The following is a 14,923-nucleotide window of genomic DNA, read 5'->3' on the forward strand; positions in this document are numbered from 1 at the left end:
AGCTTTGCAGACAAGGCTCGTCAAGCTTATGGGGCGGCAATTTCCAGGGTCCGTAGAAGCACCGCCTTTGTGGAGTGGGACCACAGTTGCCGTACGCCATTCTTTGGGTACGTATCCTGTAGTAAGGCTAACATTAAACAGCAGCCTTATGTGTTGGTTTAGTTCCTCATTGAGTTCGTGTAGCACACAGCCGGGGAAGCCGTCCGGTCCCATTGATGCTGTGTTTTTTGCTTTAGAGAGACCAGCTCTCACCTGGGCATCTGAGATGTTTGGGAGGCTAGACTCTGGTGGGATAGATATTTCTCCTTTTGGGGGGAGGGAGGGGAGAAATTTGCACTGAACCTGCCAGTATGTTGGCAATGTCTGTGGGTTCAGTGATTTTTGTATCATTTTGGACTAATTTTGAGCATATCTGGGAGTTTCCACCCAGGTTTCTAACCTAGCTAAAGAAGGGTTTATGATTGTCTTTTGTGTCATTAGCGATTTTTCTCTCAAAGTTGGCCTTGGATGATTTTATGAGTGATCATAGTTTTTTGCTAGTATTGATCAGAGATGCCTTCCCTTTTAGGGATTTTGCTCTGTCATGTAGTAGCTTTCTCCTCTTGTTGTAGAGTTTGTTTATGGCTGGGGTCCACCAGACCGGGCGCCTGCCTTTGGTGGAAAGGGTCTTGATTTTATTAGGGATTGCTTGATCCATACATTCCTGGAGGTGCTCGTAGAAGGCATTTGTAAGGGTTTCAGCAGCGTGGTTGTGGTTTCCACTGGCTCGGGGGCCTTGAAGGATACCACTCCAGTCTTAAGAAGTGTGAAGTTTGCTTTTGAGAAGTTCTTCACTGTGGTCTTTTTTGCTGGGGTTGGGGGCGGGATGTGGATCTCCAGTAAGATTAATTTATGGTCTGATCTCACCAATGAGGGATATACTTCCGGTGTGGAGCATTTTGTCCCCATGTTTGTGATGATCAGGTCTAGTATATTTTCTCCTCTTGTGGGAATGGTGACTAGTTGTTCCATAGCATTTGAGTTTGTGAACTCCAGGAACCTTTGGGCTAGGGTGTTGGGGCTTGAGTAATGTTCCCAGTCTATGTATGGATCAAGCAATCCCTAATAAAATCAAGACCCTTTCCACCAAAGGCAGGCGCCCGGTCTGGTGGACCCCAGCCATAAACAAACTCTACAAGAGGAGAAAGCTACTACATGACAGAGCAAAATCCCTAAAAGGGAAGGCATCTCTGATCACTACTAGCAAAAAACTACGATCACTCATAAAATCATCCAAGGCCAACTTTGAGAGAAAAATCGCTAATGACACAAAAGACAATCATAAGGCCTTCTTTAGCTATGTTAGAAACCTGGGTGGAAACTCCCAGATATGCTCAGAATTAGTCCAAAATGATACAAAAATCACTGAACCCACAGACATTGCCAACATACTGGCAGACAGGTTCAGTGCGAATTTCTCCCCTCTCTCCCCCCCAAAAGGAGAAATATCTATCCCACCAGAGTCTAACCTCCCAAACATCTCAGATGCCCAGGTGAGAGCTGGTCTCTCTAAAGCAAAAAAACACAGCATCAATGGGACCGGACGGTGTCCCCGGCTGTGTGCTACATGAACTCAATGAGGAACTAAACCCAAACATAAGGCTGCTGTTTAATCTTAGCCTTACTACAGGATACGTACCCAAAGAATGGCGTACGGCAACTGTGGTCCCACTCCACAAAGGCGGTGCTTCTACGGACCCTGAAATTACCGCCCCATAAGCTTGACGAGCCTTGTCTGCAAAGCTATGGAGAGGATCATAATGGAACTCATAAATAAAGACATTGGGGACCTACAGTCACTGGATCCTACCCAATTTGGCTTTGTCAAGGGCAGATCCTGCCTCTTGAACTTGGTCGACTTTTTCAAAACAGTCACTAAGGCCATTGATGAGGGTAAGGCAGTTCACACAGCCTACCTTGACCTAGCTAAAGCGTTGAACACAATACCCCACTCGGGCATCATAGAAAAGCTCACCAGCTTAGATGTAAACCCATATGTCACAAGATGGGTTGCAAACTGGCTCAAGGACAGAACCCACAGGGTTAGAGTTGCTGGTGCCATGTCAGACTCTAAGCCAGTCATGAGCGGTGTCCCACAGGGCTCAGTCCTGGGCCCCCTCTTGTTCGGCATTTATTTTTCCAAGTGCAGGCAAACATAGGGGATTGTGGCTGACAAAATTTGCAGATGACTGCAAACTGGGCACCATAATTGACACTCCATCAGACACAGACATCCTCCAGAGAGGTCTCATAGAAATGGATAACTGGTGCCAGAGCCATGGCCTTAAGCTAAATGCCAAAAAATGTATAGTCATACCCTTTGGGAAAAACAAGGTAACCCCTAATTACCACATAGGTGGTAATCCATTAAACACGGAAGAAGTTATCAGGGACCTGGGGACCCAAGTTGACAGTAACCTCTTTGACACTCACATTGCCAAAGTGGTTAGGAAGACCTTCTACATTGCCCACCTGATCATGAAGGGATTCACATCCAGATCAGGAGAGGTCATTGTACCCTGTACTCTTCACTTATCAGACCAATGATTGAGTACAACGCCCCATTCGGAATGTACCTTACCCGACACCTGCAGCAGTTGGAAAGACCCCAAAAGTTCCTCACCAAAAGGATAAAGGGGCTCAAACATATGTCATACGCTGCCCGACTGAAGAAACTCCAGCTCTATTCAGTCGCATACCGTCTGCTCAGAGGTGATCTGTGCCTGACATACAAGGCCATGTCTAACCCGGAATTAATGGACATGCTCCAACTCAAAACATCCAAATCCACCAGAGCCACGAGAGCAAGAGACAAACCTCAACACGGATATAAATAGGACGTGCTGGAGGGACAGATTCATCACCCAGAGACTCCCTACACTATGGAACAGAATCCCAGTCCATGTGAGGCAGAGCCCCTCACTGACTCTGTTCAAGAGAAATCTTGACGAGTGGATGGGAGATCGTAGGTTTACCCCGGGAATCATCTCTGTGTCACTGCTGGACAGAGGCACAGCAAACTAATGGGTATAGTATTCTCATCCTAAGGGGTGGTGAAAGCCACACACACTCTGGCTAGGCTTATAAATGCCCTCGGGCAAATAGCCTAGTATGAACCTATGTTTGGGTAGTTGAAGTCACCCAATATGATGGTGTTTGGAGAGACATTCATACTCTCCAGTGTCTTCAGGAAGGCTGTGTGGGTTTCCTGAGTTTGAGAGGGTGGTCTGTAGCATGCTACAAACTGTAGGGCAGTTTTACCTATGGTTAATTGCACCTGGATGGTCTCCGATGCTTCGTGTGTTGCCACTAACCTGGAGGTGTGGGTATCCTTTATGAATATGGATACTCCCCCTCCTTTTGTGGTTCGGTCCGGATTTTGGGGCCAGAATGCATGATATGAGGTATAACCTGGTAGTGCTGGGGTGCTCTCAGGAGCCTTGAACCAGGTTTCAGTCACAGCACAGACATCGATGTTCTCCATACTGAGGAGGGCTTCGAGGGCATGCATCTTGAGGTTTAGACTTCTGGCATTGAGCAGTATTACCCTTAGTTTTTCTCCATTTTTGTTGTTGTTAGTGTCTGCCTGGCTGTGGGTAAAGTGAATGGCTGTCCCTTGTTGTGGTGACAGGCCTGTGCCCACCATCGAAACTCCTGTTGCAGGCAGGGAATGAGGGTAATTAATGTTTCCAAGCTGTGGCAATGTTGAGTCCAAACACTTTTTAGGTACCATTGTAGTTTCCTCACATGCAGTCTGGCATATGGAATTAGCAGTATGCAGGATGCCATGAAGCCCAAAGCCTGCAGAATTTTTCTTGCAGATAACTGGGTCTTTGTTGCCAACATTTTGAAGTAAGAAGTCAGTTATCTTTGTCTGACGTGAGATAAGCCATCTGGGCAGTTGTATTTAAGCTTGCACCCAGGAATATTATCTCTTGAGAGGGTACTAGTTTTGATTTCTTTTCGTTTACTGTGTACCCTAGGCAAATTAGTAATCTTTTTACAAACGCCAGATGCTGTAGTAGAATGTCTTTGTTCTCTGCTTGAATAAGGCAGTCATCCAAGTAAGATATATTTGTATTCCTCTGTCTGCAAAATGCAATTACTGGTGCCAGGCATTTGGTGAAGACCCTGGGCGCAGTAGATAAGCCAAAGGGCAGTGCAGAGAATTGGAAGTGCATTTCAGCTATGAATCTGAGGTATCTTCTGCAAGACTGTCCGATTGGGACATGCAGGTATGCCTCTTTTAGGTCCAAAGTAACAAGCCAAGCCTTCTTGCCCAGCATGGGCAGTAGCTGCTGCAGAGTCAACATTTTGAATTTTGGAACGTCCAGAAATGTGTTTAGAATAGACAGGTCCAGTGTTGGTCGCCAGGCTTTGTCCTTTCTGGGCACCAGGAAAAGTTTCGAGTAAAATCCTTGTCCCTGCTCTTGTTGTGGTACTTGCTGAATGGCCCTCATGTCCATGAGGGATGAAACTTGCTTTTATGCCTCTGCCCATTGATTGCGTGGCAGGTCTGGCATACCTTTTGCTTTTGATAGGGTGTGAAAGTGGAACCTGTAAGCCCTGAGACACTATGTTCAAGACCCATTTGTCCTGAATAATCATGTGCCAATTTGGTGAAAAAAGTGCTAGTTTTCCCCCTAAGGGGGCTGCCAAAAGATAAGTGTTTGGTTCTGGCAGAGGAAAGTCATTGGGACCGTTTCCTGTATGGTTGGGATTTGTCCTTTCCGCTTCTGGAGGTAGAAGCACCCCATTGTTTAGGCCTGTATGAGCCTTGGGGCTGGGATCTGCCTCTAGGGCATCTGTATCTGCCTCTTTGTGGTCTATCTGATACTGGAAAGGACCAATTCTTTGTAGGCCAGTTCCTGCTAAATCTGGGTGGCTGTACCTGTAGGAAATCCTTAACTGTCTGCATGGATTTCGCTGTATCCTCCATTTTCTTCAACACCTCTTCTGCTTTAACACCAAATTATCATGCTGTAATGGAGCATCCCGTAATTTTGCTTTATCATGAACAGGCAAATTCTGTTCCTTTAACCAAGCATGCCTTCTAATGACAGAACCCGTAACTGCGGCCCTGCATGAGGCCTCCAGTGAATCAAAACCACATTGCAAAGTACACTTTCCCACTTGTTCAGCTGCATGCAATAAATCCTGCATTTCCTTGTTATCAGAACATTTAGAATTTGTCAACATTTTCTGTTTAAGCAGTGACATTAAATATTGCTGATATTTAAGCATGTGAAACTGACAATTTAAAGCCCTTACAACCAAGGTAGCAGAAGTGTAAACTTTTTTCCCCCATCTGTCCAATGCCCTAGAATCCCTATCAGAGGGGACAGGGTTTTTTGCAGTGGATGCTTTGACCCCTTTGGGACCCTGAGATATAGTTTCTGGGTCAGCAGCAGGGTTTTTATATAGAAATTTATGAGAGTCTGGAACCCTGTAGTATCTGTCTGGCTTGGCAGGTGCATGGGGTAAAGAGTCAGGAGATGGGCCGGACTCTGAAAATACATCTACAATGTCTAGAACAGGTGGAATAGCAAGAGGTCTGTGCTGAGGTAGTAAAAGAAAATCTCTGAGCCTTTTCTTAGATTGTGAATAATCATGGCTCTCCCAGTGAAAATGCTCCCTCATGGTATGCAGGGTTTCCCCAAAAGAATAATGCTCAGGAGGAGATGCTGAAGGAATAGATTCTTCAGCCTCAGAATCCTCATAGGGAGGAAAAGAGTATCCCTGTTCAGAAGAGGAGTCAGAGGAAATTGAAACCTGATCTGAGGAGTCGTATTCTGTCTCTTGCCTAGGCCTCTTATCAGGAGGGGGGATGGGAACCCCTGATCAAAGTAATTAGGTCTTCGGCCATTTTAAGCATCTGTTTCTTAGGCATGGAAGTCTGTCCAGGAGAATGCTGTACTTGTTTCTTTGTCTTTAGAGCTGTTTTAGTCTTTGAAGTTGAGGTAGGCTTGACATATAATTGCATAGGTCTGAAAACACCCTTAGAAGCCGATGAGTGCTCAGCGGCTCCGGACCCCATCTGAGGGAATAGTTTCCGAGGGTCCAATACCTTGAGTATCCAGAGGCCTAGTCAGATCCATGTGGGAGTTGGTAGCTGCCTGTGGCTCTGAGGTAGCGGGCGTCAGGGGCTGCGAAAGCACCTCACTGAGAACCGGCGACTGGCCTAGTGGGGGCCTTGTCAGTTTTGGACCTCGGATGCCTGTCCTTTTCCTTGCGCTTTTTGTAAACTCCGGTCGTCGGCTGTTCCGACGGCATTATATAATTAAACCTTCGGCCAAAGTAATGAAAGGCAAAATCGTACAGACGCTTAATAGAGCGTTGGTTAAATATAGCACAAAACCGACAGCTTGCAACGTCGTGATCAGGGCCTAGGCAAGGAATACAGTAAGAATGAAAATCCTTATGAGGTATTTGCTTCCCACAAGAAATACAATTGTTAACTTTTTCTGACATCGGTCTGGAGCAAGAAAAAAGTTTCCCCAATGGGGTACTTAGCTTTAATGAAGACTGTGGATCTGAAATTCGATTTTGAAACTCTCAGGAGTCGGCAGACAGGCACTTGCGAACTGCTTTTGCTTCGGGCACCGCGCGGCAAGAAAGACTGAAGAAAATGGCGTCAGCTGCATCTTTTATACCCCTGACGCACTGATGTCAGGGAAGAGGCGACAGCAACCGATGCCGGACCAAGACTTTGGAATTCAGGCCGACTGCGGGTAGCCTGCCAGCAGGATAACCCAAGAGTAATGACTGCAACAGTGAAACACGATGAACATCTCCAATACCGTTTATAGCTGTTGATTGGGGAGGGGGGCATACTGCTCCAGGCACATTTTTAGTATCAGAGGACCAGAAACGACTGCAGATCTTCACTAATGTGCATAGCTACTTGAGCTGGAGGTGTGTGGAATCTAATGCTCCATAATGATTTTTGTTATAATTTGGACCACATTAAATCAGACCCTTGTGTGTTAATCTTCTGTCCCAAAAACTGCAAGAACGTCAATGCTGTGTGTATAGCTGTTTGAGTTAGGTGGGGGTTGGGGTCTGATACAATGCTCATAGGTGCTTTATATGCTACAGTTTGTATCAGATTCCATCCTACAATCTAAGGGAGAATTTCATCACAATCCACAGCTGCTTAAACTGAGGGAAAGGGTATATTACACAGCTCCAAGATTTTTTTTGTGCTAGAACTTACATCAGTATAAAAGTTCCTTTTGTGCTTTCATTTTTCTGTATTAAAACACATTGTGAAATTCACATGATTTTATGAGGGACTAATACTGGCTAGCATCAAGAATGACATTAATGTGAAACATGTACTGGACTGACCTTAAAACATGCATCCTGGTTAGGTTTTCCAAACCCATTATTTTCAAATACCCTAGGCATATGCTGCAAAGTAGTCTAGCAAGTATTCCCATTTTAGTTCACACTTCAAATGCACTCCTATTCACAAAAAGAGCAGCTCAACAAATACTAAATTATTTTATTTTTGATCCACACTCATCATACAGGGTGTTTTACAACAGCCAATTTCATATCTGCATTGTAACCATTTCTAGTTGCACCTTATTTGTAAATTAGTATCACTGTTTTCAGGTGCACACAATAGATATAACCACTCTACAGAATGAACAGGTGATGTAACAAATCAGGCAGAGTGGACAAAGGAGAGATACGCTACCACTCATACTTTAAAATATTAAAAATATGGGGATTTAAAGATATGGCCACATAGTTGCAATACAATGATATCTTTAAGAAACACACTTTTTTTAAAACCTTTATCTCATGGCTTTGACCAGGTCAAGGTATGCAGTATGTACTGTTTAACCTCGATCCACTGTTTTGGTGATCTTTTCAAAAAAAGTCCACCAGGTTGAGTACACATGACCTGCCCTTGACAAATCCAAACTGATTCAGGTACAGGTGTTTGGAGGCACCCTAAGTCCTTATTGATTAGTTCATAAGTCTTTCCATGGTTTTGTATATGAGGCTGGTCAGACTTCTAAGTCTGAGGAACGTCCCCTCTCTTATGAAGGGGAATGACTGTAGCTGTTCCCATTCACCTGGTACAAAGCCTGTATGGAGGCTGAGGTTGAAAAGTGCTGTTAGTGAGGTGGCAAAATTGTGCTTCATGCTATTTGAGATGTATTCAGGGATATTGACAGGATCCACTGAAGTTGTATTTTTAGCTTTTGATACTGTTTTTAGGACTTGGTCTTGTATGATAGCTGAAGGCAAGTCCAGCTTGAGGTACATCTTGCAATTAACTTAAGGTATGTCATTTTACTTCAGAAGCACACTCAGGTGTGTGATACTTAGTGCATGACCTGGAGCTAAACAGTGACCGTTTTAGACAGACCAATGAAAGCCCCAGTGTATAATTGTGTGGCTTAACTTAACTCTTATAAAACAGCAGTATTAAAAAAAAAAATCACAGCTGCAATGTATGGATATATAAAACTCACACTTGTTCAACTTGCTTATGTCAGATATTCCTTTGTAAATCAACTTCACTATTGTGTTTTAATGGGTATTTTTATTTTGCCACACACAACAGTTTTACACTGTGAACTCACCTGCTCTTTCTGTCTGCACAGTAGCTGCCTTATTCATGTAGAATACTCCAATTTCATTCCTTATATTACCAAGTCTTTTCAGCACCCGCATGTAATGGTCTGCATTTTGAGCTTTCAGCTCCCCATGGAGGATGAGCTCATGAGCTGCTTCATAACACCTGCAGCTAAGAGAAAGTTGGTATTCCAAGTCTGTTGATAAATCTGTAGCCCATCCGAAAGCTGTGAATGCAAAAACAATATAGTTGAAAACCATCAAGGAGAAATTATAGAAGGTGCTTCATCAAAACTCATGCTATCACTTAATTATGAAGTTACTGGATAGCAAATGAATTACTGAACTATAGTGCTGTAAATTGTCAGAAAATTCACCTGAAAAATAACTACAGAAACAGGACATCTAGTAAGTAGGCAAGACATCATCTGTTTTAAGCACTGTTAAATTCTAAAGTAAAATGAGCATCTAACCCTTAATATGCGTACATTTTAGGGGCATGTGGGCACAAACATACACACCACAAAATTTGAAATTAAAAAGACATTTGAAAATGTTAAATAACTGGGACAAGAGAGAAAAATAACATTCACCATCAGATGTGATGCATGATTCAGTGGAGGCACCGAATACCACAATATAAAGTTTTTAATAAATAATTGGAAATACCTCACCTTATCAAGCTGATCTGCAAGACAGTTTTCATTAGAGAACAATAACTGGGACAACATCTGCTTTTACTGTAAATTCAGCAAAAGTGTTTTTATTTTCCCATGCTCAGGGAAGTGTGGCCTCCTTCTGGTACATGCCATGATATCACATGTCAAACAAGGAGGAGTGAGGCACATGTGCTTCTAAGTTTGACTTCAACCACTCCAACTACACAACTTGCAAGACAAGAAACAAAATGCACAAACACAACACAGAAAGATTTAAACAGACCAAAGTAATAATCTATGATGAAATGGAATCCCATACAGAATGGATCAAAGGGAATTCCTCTCGGGTGTCCCAAGTAATAATATGCCAAAGGCAGTGGAATGACCCACTTGAGAATCACCATACTAAACTGTACATACCAGATGTAATTGCTGAAGCTGCTAAGGTCCAGGACAGGAAACGTGTCCATTCCCCTTAAGAACAAGAAAAAGGTGGTAGCAGAAACTTTTGTTTTTCAATGAAGGAAGAAGACAGGCTTCCTTTACCTCTTGGTAGAGTCTTATCCTGTTACAGTACCTATGTGGAGACCATCTGTTACCTGGGAAAAGTTTTTTTCTGGGTGAAGTCCTAATTACTCATATATGGCTATCCATCTGTGAGTATACATAGAAACCAGTGACCTGTGGAGATATTTATCTAAGCCCATACAGGATAAGAGAACTGGCCTCCCATGTGCGATCCTGTGGGAAAATCTTCAATGTAACTGATGTGATTACTCAGTCGTCCTTCTAGGAGACTCAGCAGGTGAAGACAGGAAAGATAACAGTGCCTAATGCTTGAGGTATTCCACATTCTATGACAGGCTTTCTGGGAAAACTGTATAGGCCTATATAAGGAACAGGATGGTGGAGGGACAGTCACAAGGCACTATGTGGTGGACAGTGCCCATATTCACTTCTGAAAGTCTTCAATTGGGTTCTAGGAAGTTAATCCAAAGAGGACCTAAGATTGGAAAGGACCAACCAGAGCAGCCCCATTTGACAAAGGCATATTCAAAAAAGGCCCCATTAGCACAATCAAAAACAGAGTGGATTGTTCTATTGTCAAAGAAATCAAAATAGACCTTTTTCAGAACTTCACTGATAGCAGAACAAGGAAGATACGCCATTATTTCACAGCTTGTCCACAATTAATGACTAGAAGTGGGACATGTGAGCCATAAAAACTCTGGCACCACTGAAGGACGGGCTGGGTGCTATGTTTGAAAGGCTACACAAGATCCAGTAATCCCACTTTCCAGGGGACCTGGATGAGTACCACCTCTTCAAAGGGGGGAAGGAGTGAAGGCAAGGCAGATGGTACAGAAAGCAGAGAATCCCTGCTTTTTACCCAGAAGGCAGTGCTCTGCAGGGATACCACTGTTAACATGACAGTAGAGTGGGCTGCAAAGAAGAAGAGCCATGAAAAAGGGGGAGATCACTGAGGGATGCTGACTAAGAATTAGTCTAAGACATCCATATCAAATACTCTGCAATGGAGAGGTGGGAAACCCACTCAACTGGACCAGCACCTAAAAGGGGCAGGCTCATCAAGTTCCAAAACTTCATTAGCCCTACCAACACAAGAAACAAAGAGCAACGGCAGTGATAACCTGAGCAACAGTCCACAGGGGACCCTCTCCAATACCCCTCCCCCCAAAAACTCTCTCCTTCTCCAAGGAACCAGTAGTGGAGCCTGTTCTTTCCAACACACCCTATCAAGCACAAGCAAAAGTGAGAGAAGGCCCGACTCAATGCAGGACCAAACTTATAAAGAGGGACAAATCAGGAAAAGGTGCTCCCAATAATGAGCATTCCTAAGGATCCTCCTCCATCTCCTGGAAAAGTAGATACAAAGGGTGTGGGGAACAGGATCCCAGGAACCTGAAGAGAACTTCATAACCATTAAGACAACCCTTAAGGACTATAATCCCTGACAGAAAACCACCATCTTATCAAAAAGAGAATCAACAGGTATTACCCAAGTTTTTTCCATGACCAAGGATTATCTAATCTGAGCTAATCTCCACAGGCACCATGCTGCTCACCAGAGTCAGTGCATCCACTATATCCAATGGACAGTGAACAAAATGTAATCCCAACAGGGTCATCATGGATGGGGGGATCAAACAGACATCCTGAGATTACCAAGTGACTTCAGTTTCTTAGCAAAACATGCAGAAGAATGGGTTGGAACCTGGACAGGTGCATAGAACAGCTGAGTACCCCTAAGCTCAAAACTGACAGAGGTGGAGGACTTTCTGCTTACCAGCACCTTTTGTAGGCTACTCTTTTCATTGGACTTGAGGAAGTGACAGACTCACATGGGCAAGAAGGCCATCTAGAAGTTGGCCTGGGGATGCATGCACAAGGTGTGGTTTCAGTATGCTTTGGCGGGAGGGCAATATACCAACTAGAGACCCAGAGAGAAAAGGAAAGGTGCCATTAGGCTTCCAAAATGACAACTTCCCAGACTGGCTCCAAGAGTGGGATGATAGCATCATCCAAGGGCACTTACACAGGGACAACCAGGAGAAAGAATACAGAGGAATGAATAAAGTTCAATGGTTCCCACCACACGTCACATAGCAATAGGGGTTGTGGGAACAAGTGGAATCTCATACTTAACCTGCTGCCAGGATGACTATTTTTGCTACAACCCACTCCAACAGTAGGACAGGAAAGAGTAACTTCTTGAGGTTCAGGCAGACAAGGTCCCACTTATGGTTGTGCAGTGAAGGCAGGACTATGACAAAATTTCTGCAGATATCCTGTAAAGGGGGTTATATGATTGAACTTTTGCACATGTATTTCTAGCACTTGTTGAGAGCTGGGTCAATGCACTAACTCCCCAGCCTCAGCAATGGATCCTGCCTGAACTCAGAGTTACATATCTTCAACCAGTTCTAAATCAGTCCAAAATGTTCAAGTGGGAGGCCCCAGCAGATTATGGCTTGGCCTCATGTAGCCCAGTCAACAATGGAATATCTCAAGGGACTTCTCCCTGTGAAAGCATCTGCCAAGGACATATGCATGTCTAGTCAGCATACCCGAGCCTGGGTACCCTCCCCTTCCTCCTTAAGTTGTACAATCTCAATTCAAAATGTCAGCTGTATATAAGGGACATTCAGCTAAGAATTATCTCAGCGCTGTCTTGCCCCAGTCAAGTAAGTGAAGCAGAAGTAGAGGCAACTGATTTACATATGTACAAGTCAAAGAAGAGATGGAAAAATAGGGAACTCATCTTGGCCCAACAACAAAAGTAGAAAAGGAAGGAAAAGGAAGGAGGGAGGGATTTAATCCTGCAACAGTGATCAGTTGGACATCTACTGTTATGGTAGGTTCTTGCACAACTGTACTATGTCCCTCCGCAATCACTGTTGCAGTACTATTAACTGACAAGAGATTCCCTAAGCTGTCTAAGAGGACAGGCAGCAGGAAACCTAAACAGGATTACAGTCCAAAATACTTAGCAACACTTGCTCTAGTACTAGGGAAACAATCAATCCTGTAATGTTTTGTAAAGGTGTGAATATTAGACCAAGTAGCCGCTTCAAAAATAGATCTAGAATCCATACCCTTGAAGAAAGCCCATGAGGAAGTGGCAGCTCTAGGGAAAGTGCTTTAAATGGAGCTAGAAATTGCTTACCATGAAAGAAACAACATAGATAGATAGCCTTGAATATTCAATTAATATAATTTGTTTAGAAACAGGAGCACTCAAGGTTTTGTACAGAAAGAAACAAAAAGTTGATCCAGCTTCCTGATTGACTTGATTTTGCCCAAGCAAAACCTGAGCTGCTTATGCGTATCAAGGGGAATGCAGAATCCTCTTCCAATTATTTTGAAGGGAAGGGAAAAGGGTAGGCAAGCTAATGGTCTGATTCAAGTAGAGCTCAACAACAACCTTAGGCATAAAAGAAGGCTTAGTTTAGTGAAAAATGAGAAAGGGAGAAATCACCATCAAGGCTTGCAACTCTGACATCCATTTAGCAGAAGTCAAAGCCACCATCAACACTTTTTCCAGGACATGCATCAAGTCTAAAGGAGGAAGGTTAGCCCTTCTTGGTGGCCTGATATGTAAGATGCCCTTCAAAAACGATTTGACCTCAAATTGAGAAGAAAGTGGTGGATCTAGAGGTAAACAAGCAGAAATGGCAGATATACTTTAATAAAACAGAATGAAGGCCTAGCACTCAGCAACTCGCATAATAAGCCAGAATATTAGGAATAACATGTTGATCAGGATTCTGATTATTTCTTCAGCACCAAAAAGTAAATCTTCTCTCTTTGGAGGTGTAAGATTTCCCTGCATTTTTTTTCCAGCTGTCTGCAAACCCTTGTGCAATTTCAAGGCTTGCAAAAAAGGAATTAAAATTCTATCATCAAGAGTCTGTAAATAGGGGTGAATTAAACAGCCTTTGTTCTGTGTAACAAAGTCCATCCTGTGAGATAACGTCTGATGATTGCCTATGGCCAAATAAGAGAGAATTGGGAACCAATGTCACCAACAAAAGTTTTGGTCTTTACAAGGACTTTGGGAATCAAAGGAAGTGGAGGGAAAGCATAAAAGGACCTCCTTTTCCATGGTAAGGTCATGGTCCCCATTCTCCAAGCCCAAGGGCATGGTAGTCTACAACAAAACAGCATGAGCTATTTTGTTTGAATTCAGAGGCAAAAAGATCTACCTAAGGAGTGTACCCCAGCAGCAGACAACATCCAAGATGAGCACTCTATTTTAACATCCATATGTGAGCATCTGCACGGGATCTGCTACCATGTTTTTTCCCCAGAGGGTATTACAGAGCCTGGAGAAATATTTTCTGTTGGATGTCTACCTCCAATCTATCAAAGCCTACCTGCAGACATGACAAGATTTGGTGGCTCCCTGCTTGTTGATGTGCTGCAAAAGTGTGTTGTCTTTGTAGATCTAAAGAGGACCTGCTGTCCAGAGATAATGTAATGGACTGAAAGGCTCCCTTATGTTTATTTGGTCCTGTCTTTCCTTTACAGATTATACCCCCTGGACTTTGATATTCCTGGAACAAGCACCCCTACACCAGATCAGAGGCACCTGTGAAAACTCCTGGCAAGGGGGGAAGTAACCAGAAAGGGCACTCTTTTACGGAGTGAAATCTGGTTAACACATGCATTTTTCTTCTTGATGAATAGTAGGAAAGGAATATGGAAAGTTAACAGATGGAAATGTTGTCCAGACTGCTTCAGATACCATTGAATCTTCTTTAATCGGGGTCTGGCATAAGGTATCACAAGAATCATCAATGCCATATATCCTAAGGCTCTGAGATTCTTACAGAGGTCACAGCCAAGGGAAGAAGGATCTGAAAGTAATCTACCAAAAAAAGAAACTTGTATGCTAGAAGAAAAACTGTCATTGAGAGTGTGTTGATTCTGCATCCTAGGAAATCTGATTCTAGGATGGGATAAAGCAAGACGTGTTTAGGTGCACAGTAAACCCCAGATTGCCCAGAAGATCCATAACAAATTGTAAATAAGTCAGAAAAAATTATTTGGTAAGCTTGAATGAGAAAATTGTCTAGATAAGGAAAGATTTCAGCTGCTTGAAGTCT

General features: G+C 43.4%; 1 protein-coding gene across 1 annotated transcript in view; it reads right to left on the reverse strand.

Moving 5' to 3' along the window:
• The window catches only part of EDRF1 (erythroid differentiation regulatory factor 1), a 1,512,804-nt gene that overhangs the window by 673,866 nt on the left and 824,015 nt on the right, over positions 1-14,923 (reverse strand). Inside the window, exon 15 of the mRNA XM_044055563.1 lies at positions 8,643-8,861. Within this exon, the coding sequence (XP_043911498.1) occupies positions 8,643-8,861 (219 nt within the window). The remainder of the gene's footprint in view (positions 1-8,642; positions 8,862-14,923) is intronic.

The sequence above is a fragment of the Protopterus annectens genome, chromosome 14.part0, assembly GCF_019279795.1.
Source record: "Protopterus annectens isolate FY-2018-M chromosome 14.part0, PAN1.0, whole genome shotgun sequence".
In the NCBI taxonomy this organism is placed as follows: Eukaryota; Metazoa; Chordata; order Ceratodontiformes; family Protopteridae; genus Protopterus; species Protopterus annectens.